Source organism: Miniopterus natalensis, chromosome 15 (assembly GCF_054644295.1).
Source record: "Miniopterus natalensis isolate mMinNat1 chromosome 15, mMinNat1.hap1, whole genome shotgun sequence".
In the NCBI taxonomy this organism is placed as follows: domain Eukaryota; kingdom Metazoa; phylum Chordata; class Mammalia; order Chiroptera; family Miniopteridae; genus Miniopterus; species Miniopterus natalensis.
Window position 1 is genome coordinate 5263368 of NC_142095.1, and position 19097 is coordinate 5282464.

Below are 19097 nucleotides of genomic sequence, written 5' to 3' on the forward strand. Positions count from 1 at the left end.
CGTGGATTGGGATGAAATGCAGGTCAGAGGGAATCCTGCTTTCAAAGAGGCATGGGTAGGTACTGTCTTATGGAGCAAGGATTCAGCAGCACAGAAGTGTGTTTACTTTTCTGTTAGCATCTTTCCTGATAAGGTTTTGATACAGTTTTCCCCCTTTTAAACAAGGGACCTCAGAGACTGTGTAAGAGCTTGAAACTTCTCTAAGCCCCTGACTAAAGGGCTTAAGAGAAATCTCCTAAGTTGTGCATTCCATTTCATCTGTAGTCCTCACTCTGCTCTTCTGACGTGTCCCAACAGCCCTTTCTTACACATCTGGACGGAATACAGTCAGTTGGGTGAGCACTTACAGTGTGTCCTGGTGGCTCGTCCTGCGTAGCTGCACTTCCTCCTTCCTTGAGGCTCTCCCCATCCTGTGCATAACGTGTGTTTTTCTCTTCTCTCCTGATATGCCCCTGCGGTCCAGGCACAAACACAGACTTCAGATTGCCAGACGACACCATGTTCGACATCATCACAGATGAGGAGTTGTGCCAGATACAGGAGTCCGGCTCTTCCTTGCCTGAAACACCCACTGAAACCGATTCTCTTGACCCAAATGTGGCTGATCAGTGAGTAGGCGTCACCTCCATTTCCTGAGTGCTCATTAAATGCCTGGCCCTTGTGCTTTCTTATCAAAGGACCAGGAAAGTTTGGAAGGAGGAGTGATTGTTTTTGCTTAGGGGCAGGTGCCTCAGAACAGTGTCCGGGAAGGGATGGCCCTCAGGGAGCATGAGGGGTCAGTGTTGAGCTTGTCAGAGATTCCCGGAATGTCAGTGGTCCCCTGATTATAGCATCAGGGCCTTTCTTGGCTCGGGCAGCTACATTAACCTGCTCAGGCTGCCATAACAGAATGCCACAGACTGGGTCATTAAACACCCAGCACGTATTTCCTCACTGTTCTGTAGACTGGAAGTCCAGATCATGTGTTAGCAGTTTGGTTTCTTCTGGGGTTTCTCCTTGGCTTGCAGACCACAACTGTGCCTCTTCACGTGGTGTCTGCATATGCACCTTGGTGTTTGTGTCCAACCTCCTCCTCGTCCAAGGACACCACTCAGACTGAATGAGGGCCCACTCTAATGGTCTCATTTTAACTAAACTCACTAAAGGCCTTAGCTCCAAGTATAGTCATGTTCTGAAATCTTGGGGGCTACGGCATCAGCATGAATTTGAGGGGGACACAGTTCAGCCCGTTAGAGCAGCCCCTGCAATGCTGCCCTCAGTGATGCTCAGCAACATGCTGCTCTTTAAAAATTCTGTTCATGCTTTGGAACCACTAATCAGGCTGCTCTCGAGGCCACGAGAAAGGAAGCTGGGATTTTGCTTCACTTGTCCTGGGTGGATGTGTTCTCTCAGGAGGCTCTCTAGTTCCTGAGAAGGGCCCCAGTGTTCTAACAGTAATAAACATATAGGCAGATCTGTTACCTGCACTCTGTGGAACCCAGGCAGCTTGCCACTCACCCATCCTGAGCGATGCCCATCTCCATGTTCTGTGCTGCTCATGATCGGGGCCCCAGACTCCTGAGCCATCCTGATGCTGCAGAGGACAGCTGACGACCCCACAGGGCGTCCCTTAGTGCATATCCCTGTGGCCCTCAGTTTTCTGGGCTAGCTATATTCCAACTAGGTTTGTGAGAAGAGTTTTGCCAGTTTTTAAATATATGCAGTAACTGCGTCAAGTGCCGCCATTATTAGATGTCAAGCGTTTAAGCCGTGGGTCCCTTAGGAAAAGGTCTGGTTCCCTTCATGCAGCCTGCCTGGCCGTGCTCAGCCCTTAGAGTCCGGCTTAACTGCAGTTGCTGTAGCACAGCATTGGCTGTTCAGAAGCTCAAGAAAGAATTGTCATGGCTCCTGGGTGCAGATGTTTCCTGGCGCACTTTCCATCCAGTTAGAGGGTTTTGTGACGCTCTTGCCAACTCGTACTGAAGCCTCTCTTCCTGCCCCGAATTGAGAGGTGGGCTGTCACGCAGGATTGCTGCTGCACGGAGGTGATGCGTTTATCTTCATGGGACTCTCGGCCCAGGAGGTTTTAGGCTTCGGTGTACCTCCATCCCCTGTGTTTTCTTACTAGAGAGCCACTGCACTTACTGTGTTGTAGCCTCAGGATAAAGCCAGCCCAGGAAAGCCCCTGCTCTGCTCACTGTCCTTCTGTGACTTTGGGCTTTTTCTTTTCCTTCTGGAAGCCCCCATCTCAGGATTCTTCCCTGACTACAGCAACCCTCGAATTCTTCCCAACCCTCATGGCCCACAGTGGTCCCCAGGGCGTGTTTCACTCTGCCATCATCACTTGGCACCTCCTTACTGACGGTGCCTCGACTCCCAGCCGGGTGGTGGTCAGGTGAGCAGGACTGTGCTCCGGGGCCTGAGAGGGCAGCCTACACGAGAAAGTGATCCCCTGCAGCCCTCTCTCTCTCCCCACCCTCCTCTTTCCCAGTAGGAACGAAAACAAGGTGTTCTGACTGCTGACAAATACCGCCTTTTCTGCCACGGGAAATCAGGAAGTGTCCTGGAAAGGAAACTGCTAGCGCTGGCCCACGGCCTGGGAGGCAGGTCTGCGGCTGGCAGACGGAGCCTGTCCCATGTTTGGGTGAAAAGCCAGCCCTTTGTGTCAGTCAAGGGCCTGCCTCGCCTCACAGCCTCTTGGTGTGTTAGAGATAGACCCAAGCACCCAGTAGCTTTTTCTTACATTCTTTTTCTTCCAAGTTTAAATCCAGTCAAAACCACCAGGAGTGTGGGAAAATATGGGAGGTATAGAGTCTAGGATGTGTGTAAGCATCCCTGACAGGAAACTTTGAGAAAGAAATCAGCAAGTCCAAAGTCAGAAGTGGACCAGGAGGAATTAAACACTGTGTGAGCCCAGATCCATGGGGCAAGAAGGCTGCCTGGGAGCCATGTTGTGGAAGGCGGCTCTGTTGAGCACTGTCCCTGTGTCAGCAACTTTTACACATGGCCTCACTTGTCCCTGCCCAGCCCTTCACGAACTGGGGTTCCGATCCCCATTTCCCTTTTGGTGGAGGCGTGGAAGCCTCACGAGTTCAGATAAGTTGCTCCAGGTCATGTGGCTGTAAGTGTCAGAACTAGGCTGTGAGCCCGAACACCTCCTCCCGGTCCCGTGGCCTTGAGGTTCACATCGAAGAGCACAGCTCTCCTTGCCAAGTCCCCATTTCCCCATCTGCACATCAAAGACCTGCCCACCTTCCCCTGCCCCCATGGCCACCCCTCCCCCCACACACATTAAGTTGTCTGTCTTACTCTTCCTCTAGTGACAGGAAGAGGTCCCCAAATCCAGGCTCTTGGAGGCCTAGGAGGATGCTGCAGCCTCCCGGTGGCCTTTCCACACATGACTCAGAGCCAGAGGGGTGGCATGAAGCACCCTTCTCCTTGGGTAAAAAGATGATACTCTTCAGAACCCTCCAGACGTGGCTGTAATACACACTCTCTCCCCACAGTCACCCAGGCTCACCCTCCACCATCCCCACTGGCTGTCTTCAGGACTGAGGTGGCAGGCAAAGAAGGAAAGCAAGCTCTGTCGGTGCTGGGCCTTGGGTCCCTTGGCCTGTGCTCAGCTTCCACCCAGTCGTGGCTTCCTGGAGCCTGGCCTCCCCTTCTGATGACTAAGTGACAGACTGCATGGCCATGAGAAGCTGGAGCTCCAGAGCCAGGCACACCTGGTCAGACCCTGACCTGCCGCCTCCAGGCTCCATGGTTTTGGGCACTGCGCACCTGAACTCAGTTTCCGCCCCTGTACAGGGGACGGGACAGCATCCGCCCCTCAGGTTCTTTGGGTTGGAGGTGAAAGGTGCACAAAGCACTGAGCCCAGGGCCTGCACCGGGGAGCCTTCTGTGGAGGTACCTTGGGCCTGGAAGCTGCACGAAACCCCTCTTAGCAACAGTGGAGGCAGAGAAAGGTTCTCTACTGGGGTCCCAGCCCTCATTCTGCTGTGCTTTGTGATGGCCCGCCTGCACTGAGAGGCGTAGGGCTGAGCTGTCATGTCTGCTGCTGTCTGCCCAGTACCTGGCACCTAGCAGCCCGCTTGTTTTCTCCAAGGAAAATCATCCCACATGCCCAGATGATACTGAGCTTAAACTCACCCGCAGAGCCTGGCTCTACGCGCAGAGCATCGTTGCTGGTAATTGCTTTAGAACTGATATTTTGTGGTCAAATGCTTTGGGCAGCTGTTACGGCTTTGTCACCAACCAGGAGATTTGATGCCTGCTATCTCAGAAACAAAATGAGAACAGGATATGGTCATGATGGTTAAGGTTAGGAAGCCATGTTGCGCTCGGGTTAACCCAACACCTCTGCTCCCGACAAGTAGAGCCGGCGGGCACCTCGGGCCCGGCAGCTGCACGGAACCTCTCTCAGCAACAGTGGAGGAGAGAAAGGTTCTTCGCTGGCGGCCTAGCCCTCACTCTGCTGTCCACGCTTTTGGCAGGTATTAGTCTCTGAACTAGTTTCCTTGTCTGCTAAACGCTGTTGGCAGTTGCCGTGAACCAGGGATTCGGTACGTAGAGGCGGTGCTGCCTGTGGAGCCCCTCGGGAGAGAAGGCTGGGGTGAGCACCCTGACCAGTCCTGGGCCTCATGCTCTTTGCTCTGCCCCTACCCCTCCAGTGGAGGCAGCTTCGGGATTTTCTCTCCCACAGCACCATTTCCTCAGTCCAGAGTGCTCTCAGAGATCACCTGGGCTTCTCCCAGGCAGCCTCTGGCATCAGGGTCACCCTGTGTTCACATGGGATAGTGCGCCCATCTGTGGTCTCTACCAGTGTTGGAAACATGGTAGGGAAAAGCACTTTCTTTACCTTCAGACTCTGAGGCCACACCCGAGGCAGACTGGACTGGACCAGGGCCCACATCCAACCTGGCCCCCTGCCTCTTACATGATGTGCTGGTGTGTGTGAGCAGAGGGGAGAACTGGGCGGGGGAGAAGAGCAGGTCTGAGACTGGAAACTTAGACTTCAGGGCTGTCATGTGGATGGAATGAAGTCAAGATGCAAAAGCCCTGTGACCTGCATGGGCTGTGCCAGTGTCTGTTGCCAATAATGAATGGTGTGTACCTAGGGGAGGAGTTGGAAAATCATATCTACTGCCAGGTGTCGCAGGTAAGGGCCCAGAGAGTGTGGGATCCGTGAGTGACCGATGAACAGGAAGGTGCAGCTGCTCTGCTATTCCTGGGGACAGGTGGGCAGGTCTGCTAGGCTGTGGAGGGGCCGGTGCTGGGTCTACTCCTCTGTCACCATATATTTGACCCCCTTTACCCTCTTCAACCTCCCCTGACACCACTTCCCCTCTGGCAACCACCGCTGTTGTCTTTGTCAGTGAATTCTGTTTGTTCATTTGTCGCTTTCCAGTTTATAATTCCATGTAGTGAGTGTCCTTTTCCATCTCCCTGACTTTGCTCAGCGTGATACTCTCCGGATCCATCCATGCTGTCACAGATGGCGGTATTTCACCTTCTATGGCTGAGTGGTAGTGCTAGTAACTGCCATTTCGGAGCCCTCCTACCCAAGAATGCAAACTGCTCAGTGTTTCGTGGGCATTGTCTCAAGTCCACACGCCAGCCCTGAGAGGTCAGCGGTGCTATGGTCCATGTTTCACCAAAATGAAAGAGGTGAAGAGATTACCATCCAGTCTTACCAACTAGTGAGGGACAGAGCTGGGATTCAGTCCTGGTCTATCTGAACCTCAAAACCACACTATCCAGACAGTTCTGGCTCGAGTCCCCTGTACTCTCTTTAGCTGTTGTCAGCTGGTTCTCTATTTCAGTGAGTGATTTGTGACTCATTAACCAGAGGCAACTTTAAGCCTATTGAGCAGATAGTTAGGATCCAGTAGACACGCACAGTGTCTGGCATTAATACCCTGCCTCATTCTGTGACCACATCATGGACTTTAAACAAATGCACCTCACATTTTGGGCAGGAGGTTAGAAACCACAGCGAAGAAGCTGGGTGATTTTCACCGGTATAGTCCACTTCCTTGGTAGAGCAGTGCCCTGAAAGTCTGCAGTTTTAACTCAGCTCTTGTTCTCTGGGCCCACAAATAATCTCTTGATACATTCCCGGCATACAACCTGAAAATAGAAGGGGCCCAAGGGACAAAAGTAGTTTGGAGACTTTTAAAAGTTTTATTTCTTAGTCATGAAAATCATATGCTGTTTGATATATGTGTATAAGAATTATATATACATATATGTGCATAAAGAATTTGTATGTGTATGTGTGTGAGAGGTGTATGATAATTCAGTTTTAAAATGAGCAGACCCACCAAAGACTCCATCTCAGAAACAATTCTTAGATGCATGATAGTCTTAAACTCAGCTGTGCACAGTTTTCCAGCATTCTGTGGACCACTGGAACTCGTGGCCAACTAATTTGTTCTGGTCTGTTCATAGTCCCTGATGCTAGTCCTTCCAGAATTAATCTCAGAATAAAAGCATCTACCTGTGTAAAAGTCAAACGAAAGGGGAGGCCTCATCTGTGCAGTGCCTGCCTATTGAGGTCAGAGCCACATGGGCCAGCAGTTTCATCGCCGCTCTCATCCCTGCCTCCCAGTAGCCAGAACAATCTTCTGAACTCAGGAGATTCTGAACTCGGTGTCTCCTGCTCTCAGCAGCTTTGTTTGTCATGCTCCCCTCTTCAACCTTCAGTCTGTCTCAGTGAAGGAGGACCTGAGGTTTTTAGAGCCACACATCATTCCCCTTGGTGTCAGGATTCTTGGGGATGGAGGAAGGAATCCCCTTACTGTGTTTAGACTCCCCTTTGAGCTTTAGGCCTGGGTGTTCACGGAGAGAGCAGATGTGTTCATGCCCGAGAAGAAGCATTGCACACCAGCTGCAGCATTTGGTTACTTACTTCTCCATGAAAATGCACAAAGCTATAAACAAAGCCTTCCTCATTGCAGCCAGAGGACACAGCCACCTGTGCTCCCGCAAGTTTCCGAGCAGCGTCTCCAAGCCCCGCAAGACCTACAGTTGGGACATGCTGGTGGCCTCCGCGTGCTGGGAGGTAGAAAACATCTTGGAAGTGCCCTCTGAAGACTTCTGCTGGCTTGAGGCCCCCAGGTAAGGGAGGCAGCCAATGTCTTTCACAAGTTGCCAGAAGTTCTTCCGAAACTTCAGGCCAACAAAGGCATAGAGCACAGGGTTAAGGCAGGCCCGCAGGTAAGCAATAGCCTCCGTCACTAGGATGGCATAGTGGTAGCTGGTCATGACGTGGTACTCCCAGCTTGTGCTGCCTATGAGCTTCACGAGGGTGAAGGGCGTCTGGGTCAGCAGGAACACGGCCACCACCAGGAAAATGATCTTGAGAGACTTGTGGTTCTGGAAGCCTCGGGCATGAAGCAGGGTCTTGATTATGACTGAGTAGCAGACAATCATGGTGAGCAGTGGCAGGAAGAACCCCAGAGTCATCTGGGTAGCAAGAACCACAGTGGAAATCTCCTCATCGTGGTAGCCACAGACCCACTTGTCAAAATGGTGGATGTTGCCATAGATGATCTGTGGCAAGGAAAGTAGCAGGGAGACCACCCAGATGCACCGGCAGATGGCCTTCCCCCAGGTCATCCTCTTCCCCTTCTGATTATAGGCCTTTGTGGCCCGAACCACTGCGATGAAGCGGTCCACGGTGATGCACACGAGGATCAGCATGGACGTGTAGAAGTTGAAGGTATAGATGCCCAGCAGGATCTGACACATCAGCTTGCCGAAGACCCATTCGTGGATACCTGCATAGGCCCAGAAGGGCAAAGTGCAGACGAACACCAGGTCGGCCAGGGGCAAGTTCATCAGGAACACGTCTGTCAGGCTCTTCAGCTTCTGGTAGAAGATGTATATGACCAGCACCAGAGCGTTGCCCAGCAGGCCGCAGATGAACACGGCCAAGTACATGCAAGGCAGAAAGAGCTGCTTGAACTGCAGGAAGTTACTGTGCCCTTGGCTGCTGGCATTGGAAATGTTGAGCTCTTGGTATTCATTGTAGTCGTAGTAATCCATAGTGTCTGTTCTGACAAACACCTGTGAGTCAAAACACAGGAATTATATTTGGGGCTGAGGGTCCACACCTGTCTTCCCATTGTCCCCTTGCCCACATTTAGGGGGCAAATAGTCATCTCCTAAACCCACCACTGTTGAGCTCTGAACCTGCTCAGGCTAGTACACTGGAGATCGCCAGTTCAACGGGGAAATTGTTCAACGGGGACAAGGAATTCCTCATTAATCCTGCAGTTCTTAGCATGTCACCCATCTGGGAGACCACGCATGATCTCTAAAGTCGTGTATCAGAGGGCACCTGTGGTGAAGTGGGGACAGTGCTCTTTGGAAGAACAGCATAGCAGGGCCTGTCTATACCTGCCCATGCCTCACGGCACCTGCCCGCCCATCCTGTGTCCCATTTGCTGTAAAATTAGACCCCGAACTACTCGTTGTGAAAACTAAGGCACATATTCCCCTCCCAGGGGGCCCCTCCCTGGTCAAGGAGGCTGGAGACCAGGAGGTGTATAGAGGGTGGCCAGGACTCTTCTGCCTCGGAGGCCATCCCACCTCCCTTTCCTTGCTCTCAGTCCCATAGATCTTACAAGAATGGATAGAAAAACAAGGCATAGAAAAGCACTAGGCTGCCCAGTACTTGGGCTGAGCTGGCCCCCTGACCAGGGAATGGGAGTTCTCCTCACATCCCAACCCCAACCCCAGCTTTCCCCTTCATCGCCTTTCCCAGTTACGACATGGCACCATTGGAGCCTCAATTCCTGAAGTTTTCTTGACCTTCAGGCATCTCTTCAAAAATAGGTTTCCCCTGAAGGGACCATGGCTCGTGTTTAGACCAGCAGTCTAGGCTGAGTGGTCTCCTTTAACAAGTGAAGACCTGGTTGAAATGGGATGCCAGCTGGGCGGGTGGCCAGATGCTGGTGGCTGGCCTCACAGTGAGGCTTGTAGCAAAGCCCAAATAGCTGTCTTTTTTGCCTGCGGCTCAGCCCTTCAAGGCCTACACACTTTCCTTTAACCATTCTCTGTCCTGTGACCCTGCTGAGGACTACAAGCAGGACACAGAGATGATGTAACCCGTGGCGTGGGCGTGGACGCCTGTAGCAGCACCAACCTTGGAGTGCCAATGCCTATAGATTGGCAGCACACAGTGGCTCATTTCTAGGCACCTGGTGCCATACCTTGCCAGGACCTCAAAAAGATAGTGTTATCTTTAACTAAAACACAGGTATTCTCTATTGCACATTTCAAAGTAGGAAGGAGGCAGATATTTGGATTAGCAAAGTCAAGGTATCAACCGGCCAGACACAGGCATGTAAAAGGAGACATCATCTCTCCTGTCTGATCTCAGAGACTTTCTGACTGGCAAGGGCCTCGGCCCTGGTGCTGCTGCTCTGTCTTTCCAGGGAACAAAGCGCCCTTTCTCTGCAAGGAAGGACCTTGCCTTTGGGTGATACTACTCAGTAAAAAGTCCCTGCTCCTAGACCACAGAATGATAGCTCTCAGAGTGGTAGGCCAGCTTGCAGGCATGGTCCCCTGCCGGCTCCCCGGGCTGCGGGGTTAGGCAGGTCAGGTGACAGGTGTGTGTGTCTGTGCCTGCTTCCCATGGGGCAAAAACTTGATTTTTCATCATTGAGAAGATGAAGCAGGCAGCTTTGCTTTCCTTAAGAGTAATGTCAACTTTATTCTTGACTTTTTTAATCTTCCTATTAATGACTGTTGCTGGATCCTAACGTTACCTGTCTCCTCAAAGGGCCCGTGCAGGCTCATTTTTGGTAATTAATGAACTTTAAGAGTCTTAACAGATTGGGACTGCACAGTTCTGTGCAGATAGAGTGTAAAAAGTTACTTTCCCTTCTAGAAATGGGAAAACACTCACTTCTATAACCAAAGTCTATGTTGATTTCTGAAAATTAAAAAGAAAGTAATATATGCAGCTTTGGAGGTAATGTAAATGTCTGATAATTTAAAAAATAAGCTAATTGTAACTCAGACAGAATGGAATATAACTAATGTTTAGGAAGTGCTCTTAATATTTTGAAAGACATGATACTTTTAAATTGGCTCAAGAGCATGTAAGCACAGAATTAGTATCATCTGTTACTGTTACGGTGAGTAGGTGACCAGGGATATAGAATTGATCATGGTTCTTAACCTTTGATCAACCCCTTTGAGAATCTCAGAGGCCACAGATCTTTCCTCAGAAATATACACACCTGCATTCTGGGGGTTCGTGAGCCCGCTGACTGCCACATATTGACAACCCTAGTTTAAGAATCCATGATAAGCAATAGGGTTTTTACTATATTTTTTAAAACAGAAAAATGACCAGGTTTTATTAGCAGTTCGCTCTGGCTGGTGGAATTAGGAGTGACTTATTTCCCTCATATTTTCCAAAATTTCTGTAGTGGTAAACCGTATTCTGAGATAGCAGCCTGTCTTATTAAATGCGAAAGAAACAAAAACAGAAAGGTCATTCAGTGAACAAACATAGACAGTGACTCTCCTCATCTCCCCAGAGGGTCTGACTGTGCCAATTACTCCCAAGACCTTCACTCACAAGCACTTACTGTGTGCCCAGGACCAGTTAAGTCATTTCCCAATCCTCTGGCCCTCAGCAGCAAACGGCAGAGATGGAGTTTGAACCTAGAGCAGTTGTGCTTTAAAGCCTGGGCATCACCCTGGACTGCTGCCCGAAGGAATGAGGGAGAGAGCCCTGGCTTTTACCTATAAGGAGGAAAACAAATGACTCACCCGCAGCAATACTCTGTCGGTTTGTTCCAGAAATGAGCTTCGCCCAACAGCAGGGCCTACCTCTGCCTCTGTGATGTGGTCCATGTTTCCGCTGAATAGTTTTGAAGAACCCTCGGTTGGTGATTGAAATAGACCCAACCCATCTTGCAGATCAGAATTCACATGACCAGCCTGCACCCATGTAATTTGGGGTCAAAGATAGGTAGCTGTGGCTCCGTTACTGAGAACCCCCTGTCCCCTAGCTGGCGACTAACTCTTCTGCCAGGAGTGAGAGGGCCTTTATTTATAAACTGAAGGGAAGCAATAAGTATTTCTGGCTCTGGCAGTCCACTGATGATGGCATTTGTACCTTAAAATCATTCACTAGTCATGCGTCTTTTTGGAACAGTTTGGGCCTTGACCAATGCAGAGTCCATGCTCTGGCCTGGGTTCTCTGATTGCTTGCAGCTCCAACGTGGTAGCCACTGATTCTCAGACCTGCAGAGCAGGTGTCCCCATTTTATAGATGAGAACACTGAGGATCATAGTTGAACTAACAGCCCCACGTACACACAGTTCAGAACTGGCACTTCCAGGCTACAAACCCAGTTCTCTGTCATTGCCAAGACCAATGAGCCAGATGACTTCTTGGTGACAGCAGATCTGCCCCCTAAACCCACACCGCTTGGGCCCCTCTGTGGGCAGTACTTACCCACCCTACTTATCCCGGCCAGAATCATCTGGTTTTCTGCACTGCCCTCTCTATTTCTGCAACTCCCTAGATATTGAACACCTTGATTGCATTATAGTTCTAGTTGGTCTCCATGGTCCAAAAATGCAGGTACTTCTGGGAAATAACACGTGGAAGGCAGGAGTTGGAGGAATGACTGCCTGGGTCACAGTCCCCAGTGCCTCTATGGGGAGGATACTATACTAGCTAGAAATGTGGACTCCATTTCTCCTCTCCTGGAAGCAGCTACCCTCTCGCTGAGTCATCAGGCCTCCCTTCCCTGATTCTGCACTCCCGTCCAGCTTGTTTTCTGCCAAGGCTGGTACTCTGCCCTACCTGCTAGGCAGACCCTCTCCTGTGGCTCTTCCTGAGGGCAGGGTGTCAGGCATTGGGAGCAGGGGCCAGAAGCAGCCCAGGGTCTAGAGACTAAACAGGCTCAGTTTGACTAGGATTCGGGCCCTGGGCTGGATGTGTCTGCGTACAGCCATCTAATTCTCGTCACAGAATTTTTTTGCCTAAGAACATACCTGTCCCCAGGAGTTACCCAGGACCTCACTGGCTGTTCCCTGTGCTCTTTCCGAATATGGGACAATCCTAGGGGCCCTGATGAAAGATCTGAAGATGTCTAGTGGATTTCAAGTCTTTTTTGAATGAACTGGTTCAGACTATTCTTTCCACCAAACCAGTGCAAATGAACGAGGTGTCCCTGAGGGCAGGAAGCATTATGTAGTGTGGAATGTAGATGAGTCCAGGGGCCTATGGACAGACAGATGAGCCAACGGAGAGGCTAAACCAAATGCTAGGAGGAGGTGGGCCAGAGTACCCATCCTTCTGAAAGATGTCTTTTGGGACAAGACATCCCTTCACAGTGAGGCAGCCTGACATTTTAGAATCTTCAGGCTTTGAGAGATGAGTTTTTTTCAGGGATAAGCCGACCATGTCACTTAGGATCAGTTCATGAGGCAGAGTTTGAAGGACCTGAGCCTTGTCTCACGCGCTCAGCCGTGCTCTTCGTGCTTAGTAATGACCTGTGCTCCACGGGGAAGCCGGGTCTCGACCTGCTGCCCTGCACACTGCGCGGGGGGGGGGGGGGGGGGGGGGGGGGGCGGGGGGGATGTGTGTGTTTGAGAGAGCATGACCGCATTGGTTGTATCTATTCTTCTTGGGAACTGCTCCAGTGAAAAACTCATGCCTCAGTTGGAGGAATGGAGCTGCTCACAATTTGGGGCGCAGGATTTTATTTCAGCCACTTCATAAAGGGCCTTTTGTTATCTGCCAGTTCGCAGTGCTCATTGTTTCAAGGGCATTACTTTCCTTGGAAACAAAACTCTAAACTACTCAAGAGCAAGTACCCAGTCCTAAGCCTTGGGTTTCCCTGGAAGGCTTGCACTGTTTTCTGAACAGTTGAGGGAAGAGTAAAAGGGAAATGGCAGCCGAGCCAGCTGCACATTTATCCTGAAGTCAGACCGTATTGACCTGCTTCCTTTTCCTGAGCCCCTGACGTCCTCCAGCCAGACCTATAGTTAGGAGGCGAGGACCTGGGATGAGGCAGGGACTGTTGCTGGCAAAGGCTGACTGCGAGACATTGTTGGGTGCCAGGGCTGTTGAGGGCGAGTTACCGGAGCCTAAGAAAAGTAGCCTAACCAGAGGGCTGCCAAGGGGTTGGGTGTGGCTGGCTCGTTGGCGCCCCCAGGTGTCAGTTGTGAGAATGGGTCTGCAGGTTTTCATGTTGTGTCAGACCATAGTTACCAAGTAATCAGAAATCAAAATACCAGGAATGCTGTTCTTCACTTGGTTTTTAGGCAAAAGGAAACCGGTGACTAAAAAAAAAACTACTAGGAATTTACTTTAATTGTAAAACAAAAGGATGCCCCTGATCCACAGTGGATGTGGTCCACACAATGACTCAGCCCAACCTTCCTGTTTAATAGGGCCACCTGCAGTGACTGGCACGTCCTGTGTCCTTGCTGTTCAGCACAGTGACCACTAGCCTATGTGGCTCCTGAGCATTTGAAGTGTGGCCACTGCAACCAAGGAGTCACACTTTGGGACTTTCAAAAAATGTTGATGAATTTGAATTTCAATAGCCACATACAGCTAGTGGCTACTGTATTGGACAGTGCAGTTGTAAACCAGAGACCTCTGCAGCTCACATGAGACTGTGCACAGATGCAGGCTGACCTGGGGGACCGTAGGACTCTCATCCGTCAGAGCACCTCTGCTAACTGTGCTGGGCTTGGCCAGGCAGAGGAGGAGATGAAGCCCCCTGAGGAAGATTGTCAGCAAGACACTCTGGCCATAGGGGCCTTGTAGGCATCCATTCCTGCTCCAGCCAATCCAAACGAGCAAGGAATCTGCTCTGCAGCAGTCTGCAGAATTGCCGTTGTACAACAATTCTATAAAAAGGCAAAAGCATTTTGACTTGTGAGAGGAAACCACTAGATTGCAGCTGCAGACACCAAGGTGGAGGGACCTCACCGTGACCCCTGGTCCATGCAGGCATGAACCCCTGGACTGTATTGCTGGGGACTTCTTGGCATCCACCTCCTCTATGGTCACCACTTTCTTCTTAGTTGGTTCTAAACTGGAGCCCTGGTCATGTCCTCCACTAGGGGCATTTGAGACCAAAAACCTCCTTAGCCTGAGGCACATAATCCAGACACTGAGCACAGGCTGTGTGCAGGGCAGGTGCCCAGGGATGCCGAGATGAGCACCCTCAGGGTGGAGCAAGTTGACATAGATGTGTGTGCCTCAGGAAGGTTCAGCCGGACCCGCCATAGGCTCAGGGACGGAAAGTCCGCGGGAAAGTGCGGCATGCCGTCCTCCCCGTGAGGCCGCTGTAGGTAGTGGCAGGCCCGCATGGCTGGGCATGGGAGGGGAAGGTCACCTGTGGGCAGTGAGTTTGTCTCCCTTCTTTTCTGAGAAAAACATCAATGACAACAAAAGGGAATTGGTCTGGTAGGGTATATGCTGCCCCCTAGTGGCTGTGCTTTTGTTCTTGCCATTCTCACATTTTTTAATCCTTCGACATCTTACAAGTTGCTTGGACGTGTTCTACTGCATCCCACAGTAAGAATACGTGCTACATTGGCTACCTGGGTGTGGACATGGGTAGACGTAAATCCAATCAGAGCCTCGTAAGACAAAATGTACCCTCGCTGCCTGCATTGACCGTTTCTAATCTGTTTTTCTATGTTGGCCGTAACTTACTAAATTGATTCACAACCACTAAGTGGGTCATGACCCACAGTTTGAAAATCTATTGAAAAGACAACTGTGCCCCTAATCATTACCTTCCACACTGCATCGCCCAGCCAGGCACCCTCGCCCCTCTGCCCCTCCCTGCCTCACGTGGCTCCCTCACACAGGGCTGATTCCCACTCTGGGAATCGTCTGCTTGCAGGTGGCTGGCAGTTTTCAGTTGTCTGTCATCGTGATGGCCAGAGAGGGGAGATGCAGGAGGAGAGGGAATAATAGGTAAGGACATCTTTTATCCTAAGCGTGGGAAGGCTGAGAGAACTGGCTGCGGTTTTCAGAGCCTGTTTCAGCATATGCTATTTATCTTTCTGTTTATGGCGTTTCCACTGTGGACCAGGATAAGAGCAAGTGAAATGAGGCAGGCCTGAGTGGCCTGGGCCCGCTGCCTCTCCCCTGGCCCATCTCTTGAGCTGCTTCTTGCACAGACATCCTGTGGTTCTGTTTGTCCCAGGGTGAGAGGTGGGCATCCTGGAAGCCGTGGTTAGAAGACCAACAAGAAGGAGGCATGCAGGGAGGGGGTCAGAGGTGGGGCTGGCTGGGGAGGAAACGGGCCAGCAAGTGACAAGGCCTGCCCTTGGTGGCAGCAGGTACCTCGGGACGTGTTCTTGCTGCACCTTCCCTGGGAAGAGTAGAGAAGGCCAAGCGGACTAAACAAAATGCCTTCTCCAGGACCTCTGAAATTTATACCTTTTCAAGCCAGCAGAACCTGGAGTGCATCTGGTTCCATCTCCTCACATTTGGAGAAGAGAAAACTGAAGTCTTGGGGAGAAAAAGGCTTACCCAGAGTCATACAGTTAGTCCTAAAGCCAAGATGAATCACCTTGGGCTGATGAGAGCTGTGCAGAGACAGCCCTGACCAGGCCCCTGATGCTAGTGGGTATCTGATGATCTAGGCAGCCCTCACCACCACCACACAGCAGCACCCCGAGCGCAGACTCCCACATCCAGCGGCCGAGAGGTGGGAGCTCTGTGGCGGAAGGATGCTGCCAGGCTGGTGGCAAGCAGGCGTGATGCCCAAGCTATCCAAATGAATCCAGATCTTGAGCTCAGAGATTTCTCAAGAGGACAGAGCCTCCTCCTGTGCAATGCCTGTCCTCCTCCAGCACAGAGAGACCTTGTAAATTGGCAGCAAATAGTCTGACTTGGTGTCTGAGGAAAGCCTGTTAGAGGTGAAGGTCGCCATAGTCTATCATGGGACGTGGATCTGCTAACCTAGCATCTGCTACTTCATGTGTGACTTAAGGTCCTCCTCCTTCAAGGATCTGTTCCCGATTCTTTTCTTGATTTTGTCAGTAGGGGTTAAAAATGTTCTGTGGTCAAATGCTAGAGTTAAAATGTATTAGATGACTTGGCTGCAGGACTTCTCAGAGCCTTGAATTCACTGTGACTTTATGCTGTGACTTTCTGAGAGTATGCGGTGCCCCCTCCCCCTGGTCCCAGTGGCCCACCAAGCGCACTTTGGGAACCATGGGCTGACTGTACTGCTAAGTAGCTTTCACTGCGGTTTCTCTGCACAGTTGATAGTGTGTCATGAGGGAAAGAGAAGATACAGCTTTGGTCTGATCCCTCTGTCCATGTCTCTGTACCATGGCCTTCCTCTTGGCCCATACCATTACCTACCCCATTAGCTCTAGGTGCCTGTTCTTGTTCCCAGAGGTGGGCCAGAGTGGGTTTATCTAGTCACAGCCTGGTGCTGAGAAGGCAGGATCCACAGTTTTGCTGACTCATCCGGTTGCTGTAGCTCTGCTGGTGTGGGGTGAGGGGGTGATCCGTTTTTGTTATGGTCATCTCGTCTCCACACCCATGGGGAAGACATCAGGGAAATCACTGCAGCCCTGTTGTCCTCACCCCGTCCAGTGGCCCTCTGCCCATGGAGTATGCTGGGCCTGTCGCATGATCTTCGGGATTGAAGGATTCCCATGGGGTCTCAGATTGGCTATGTGATTCTAAGACTATGGACTTCAGGGTGTGGGCCTCTGTGTGCTGATAGCTAAATGGCTGTGTTCTTGTTTGTGACATTCCAGGGACACCACATCAAATTCGCTAACCCCCGAGGACACTGAAGACATTACCTTGGGGCAGGATGCTGAAATCTGCTTGCTGAAGTCTGGGGAGCTGATGTAAGTGCCTGTCCCTGAGCCAGGGCTTCACATTCAAGGCAGAGGAGCCTGGCCTTGCCAGTGCCAGAGCTGGAAAGCACCTGCAGGCTCTGACTGGGCACTGCTGGTGGCTTTCAGTGTGTGCTCTTTTTAGGTATAATTTATATACAGTAAAACTCCCTTTATAGTGTGCAGTGCTTGGACTTTGACAAATAATAGTGTCTAATCACGAGTCATCCTGCTCAGCCCCACACCCAACTCAGCCAGCAGCTCATATGATCCCAGGGACCTCAAAGCCTAACCAGCTATGCTCCCCATTTTTGCCAAAGAGGAAGCCTAGGTCTAGAAAAGAAAAGTGATGATTTGCCCCCATGAGGCCACTCATGATGAAGATACAGACCAGGTCCATCACCCCCAAAAGTTTCCTGTCCCCTTTATATTCATCCCTCTCCCATGGCTATACCCTATGTTCTCCTTTTTTGAAAAAACTTTGTTTTCTTATTGTTAAAGCAATATATTTTAATTGTAGAAAATTAGTAGAGATAAGTAAATCACATTGGTATGTAGTCTTCCAGCCTTTTTATACATACAAACGTAATTTTAATATAAATATTGTACATGTTAAATTTAACATTGCATGAGTACTTCCCCATAGCATTCTCTTTCTCCACTGTCGTGTCCAGTGGCTGCATCACTGCACAACAGACCTTGAATAGATTCAGCCACTCATTCACTGATACTTACTCAGCACCTCCCGTGTGTCAGGTACTGTTCTAAGTCCTTAGAGTACATCAGTGAACTGCCCGGAGAAAGAGCCCTGCCCTCGTGTTCAATCTATTGTCCAGGAGGGCTTAAAAAACAATAAACACGAGTAAGTAAATTATATAGTATGTTACAAAGTAGTGCTTGCTATGGAGAAGAAACAGAGCAGGATAAAAAGTCAGAGGAATTTGCAGCTTTGAAGGAGTTGCCATGCAGATACATGAGGTAACATTCAGGCAGAGGAAACAGTCAGTGTAAAGGCCCTGGGGCACATTCAAGGAATAGGGTAAAGGCCAGGGTGGCTAAAGCAGAGAGAGCGAAGGAGACCTACCTAGTCAGAGAGGGTCGTTCACATCACATCAGACCTTGTTGGCCATTGTAAGGACTTTGGTTTTTAGTCTGAGGGAAATGGGAGCCCCCGTATTAGGTTTGGAACAGAAGAGTGACAATCTAATTTACATCTGAAAAAGGATCACTCTGGTTGCCACGTGGAGCATGACTATGGAGGGTCGAGGGCAGAGTATGGAGACCAGTAGAATTTACATTTATGATGTGAGTCCTGTGGACAGTAGACTTTTATTGAAGATTATATTTGAGCAGAGATAGCAAACCCTGGATTTGTCTTTTTGAGCATCTCCTTTTGGGAGACTGGGTATTGTCCTTTACCGAACATATAGTGTCTAGAAAGGTTAAAATGACTAAAAGTACAATCCCAATAACAATGCAATGGGAGAATTCTGGAACATAAATTATAAGATGACCCAGCCTTGGTGCGGTGTTCTGTCAGTAAGTGACTGCACATAATGTAACATTTCATGTTACAAGAAAGACCTCTTTTCCATGGTGAACTTCCCTACCTACTCTCAGATTCTCTGAAAAATGTAAATATTAGAAAAGGCCTTTTGTACTATAATTAGAAATAAAACTTAATACATGGAAAAATGTTTCATGAAATTAAATTTTCACAAAGGTGAATGACTCAGAGCAGAGCTGTTCTTTTTAGAGCATTTGGGTTTTTTAATCATTGATTAGTCTTCTCATTGGCATAGCTTTGGGGAGAGTTTCCATCCATCCCCACAGCTTTGGAGGTAGGCCGAACTCTTAGCACCACCACTTGCTGCTCAGTCTTGGGCAAGTTGCCTAACCTCTCTGAGCTTTAGTTTCCAACTCTGTATTAAAGAGGTCAGTAAGTTGTTTTCTCCAGGAAAGGCACAGTTGAGATGAGACTGGCCCTACCCCACAACACTCCTGTGTTGCAGCCCCGAGCTAACGTGCTGCTTCTGGACACAGGAGGGGGCGCCACTCAGTCAAGACAGGCAGCATCAGGGAGACTTCCCCATTAACGTCAAGTTCATCCTCTCATGTCATCTCCACACCAGTCAGGAAGCAGGCATGGTTGTCTCTGTTTGCATATGAGGAGACTGAGGCTTAAGAGAGGGTCAGCCCTGCAGCAGTAAGAAGTGAGGCAGGCACCAGAACCCAGGTCACTCTGGCTCCAC

General features: G+C 50.2%; 2 protein-coding genes across 2 annotated transcripts in view; one reads left to right on the top strand and one right to left on the bottom strand.

Annotated features, from left to right (window-relative positions):
- FYCO1 (FYVE and coiled-coil domain autophagy adaptor 1) overlaps nt 1-19097 on the top strand; it is a 63258-nt gene that overhangs the window by 32769 nt on the left and 11392 nt on the right. Inside the window, exons 14-15 of the mRNA XM_016202774.2 lie at nt 464-608; nt 16762-16857. Of these exons, the coding sequence (XP_016058260.2) occupies nt 464-608; nt 16762-16857 (241 nt within the window). The remainder of the gene's footprint in view (nt 1-463; nt 609-16761; nt 16858-19097) is intronic.
- Nucleotides 7003-8040, bottom strand: CXCR6 (C-X-C motif chemokine receptor 6). Its single transcript, XM_016202775.2, has one exon. The coding sequence runs from the start codon at nt 8026-8028 to the stop codon at nt 7003-7005; it is 1026 nt and encodes a 341-aa protein (XP_016058261.2). The 5' UTR covers nt 8029-8040.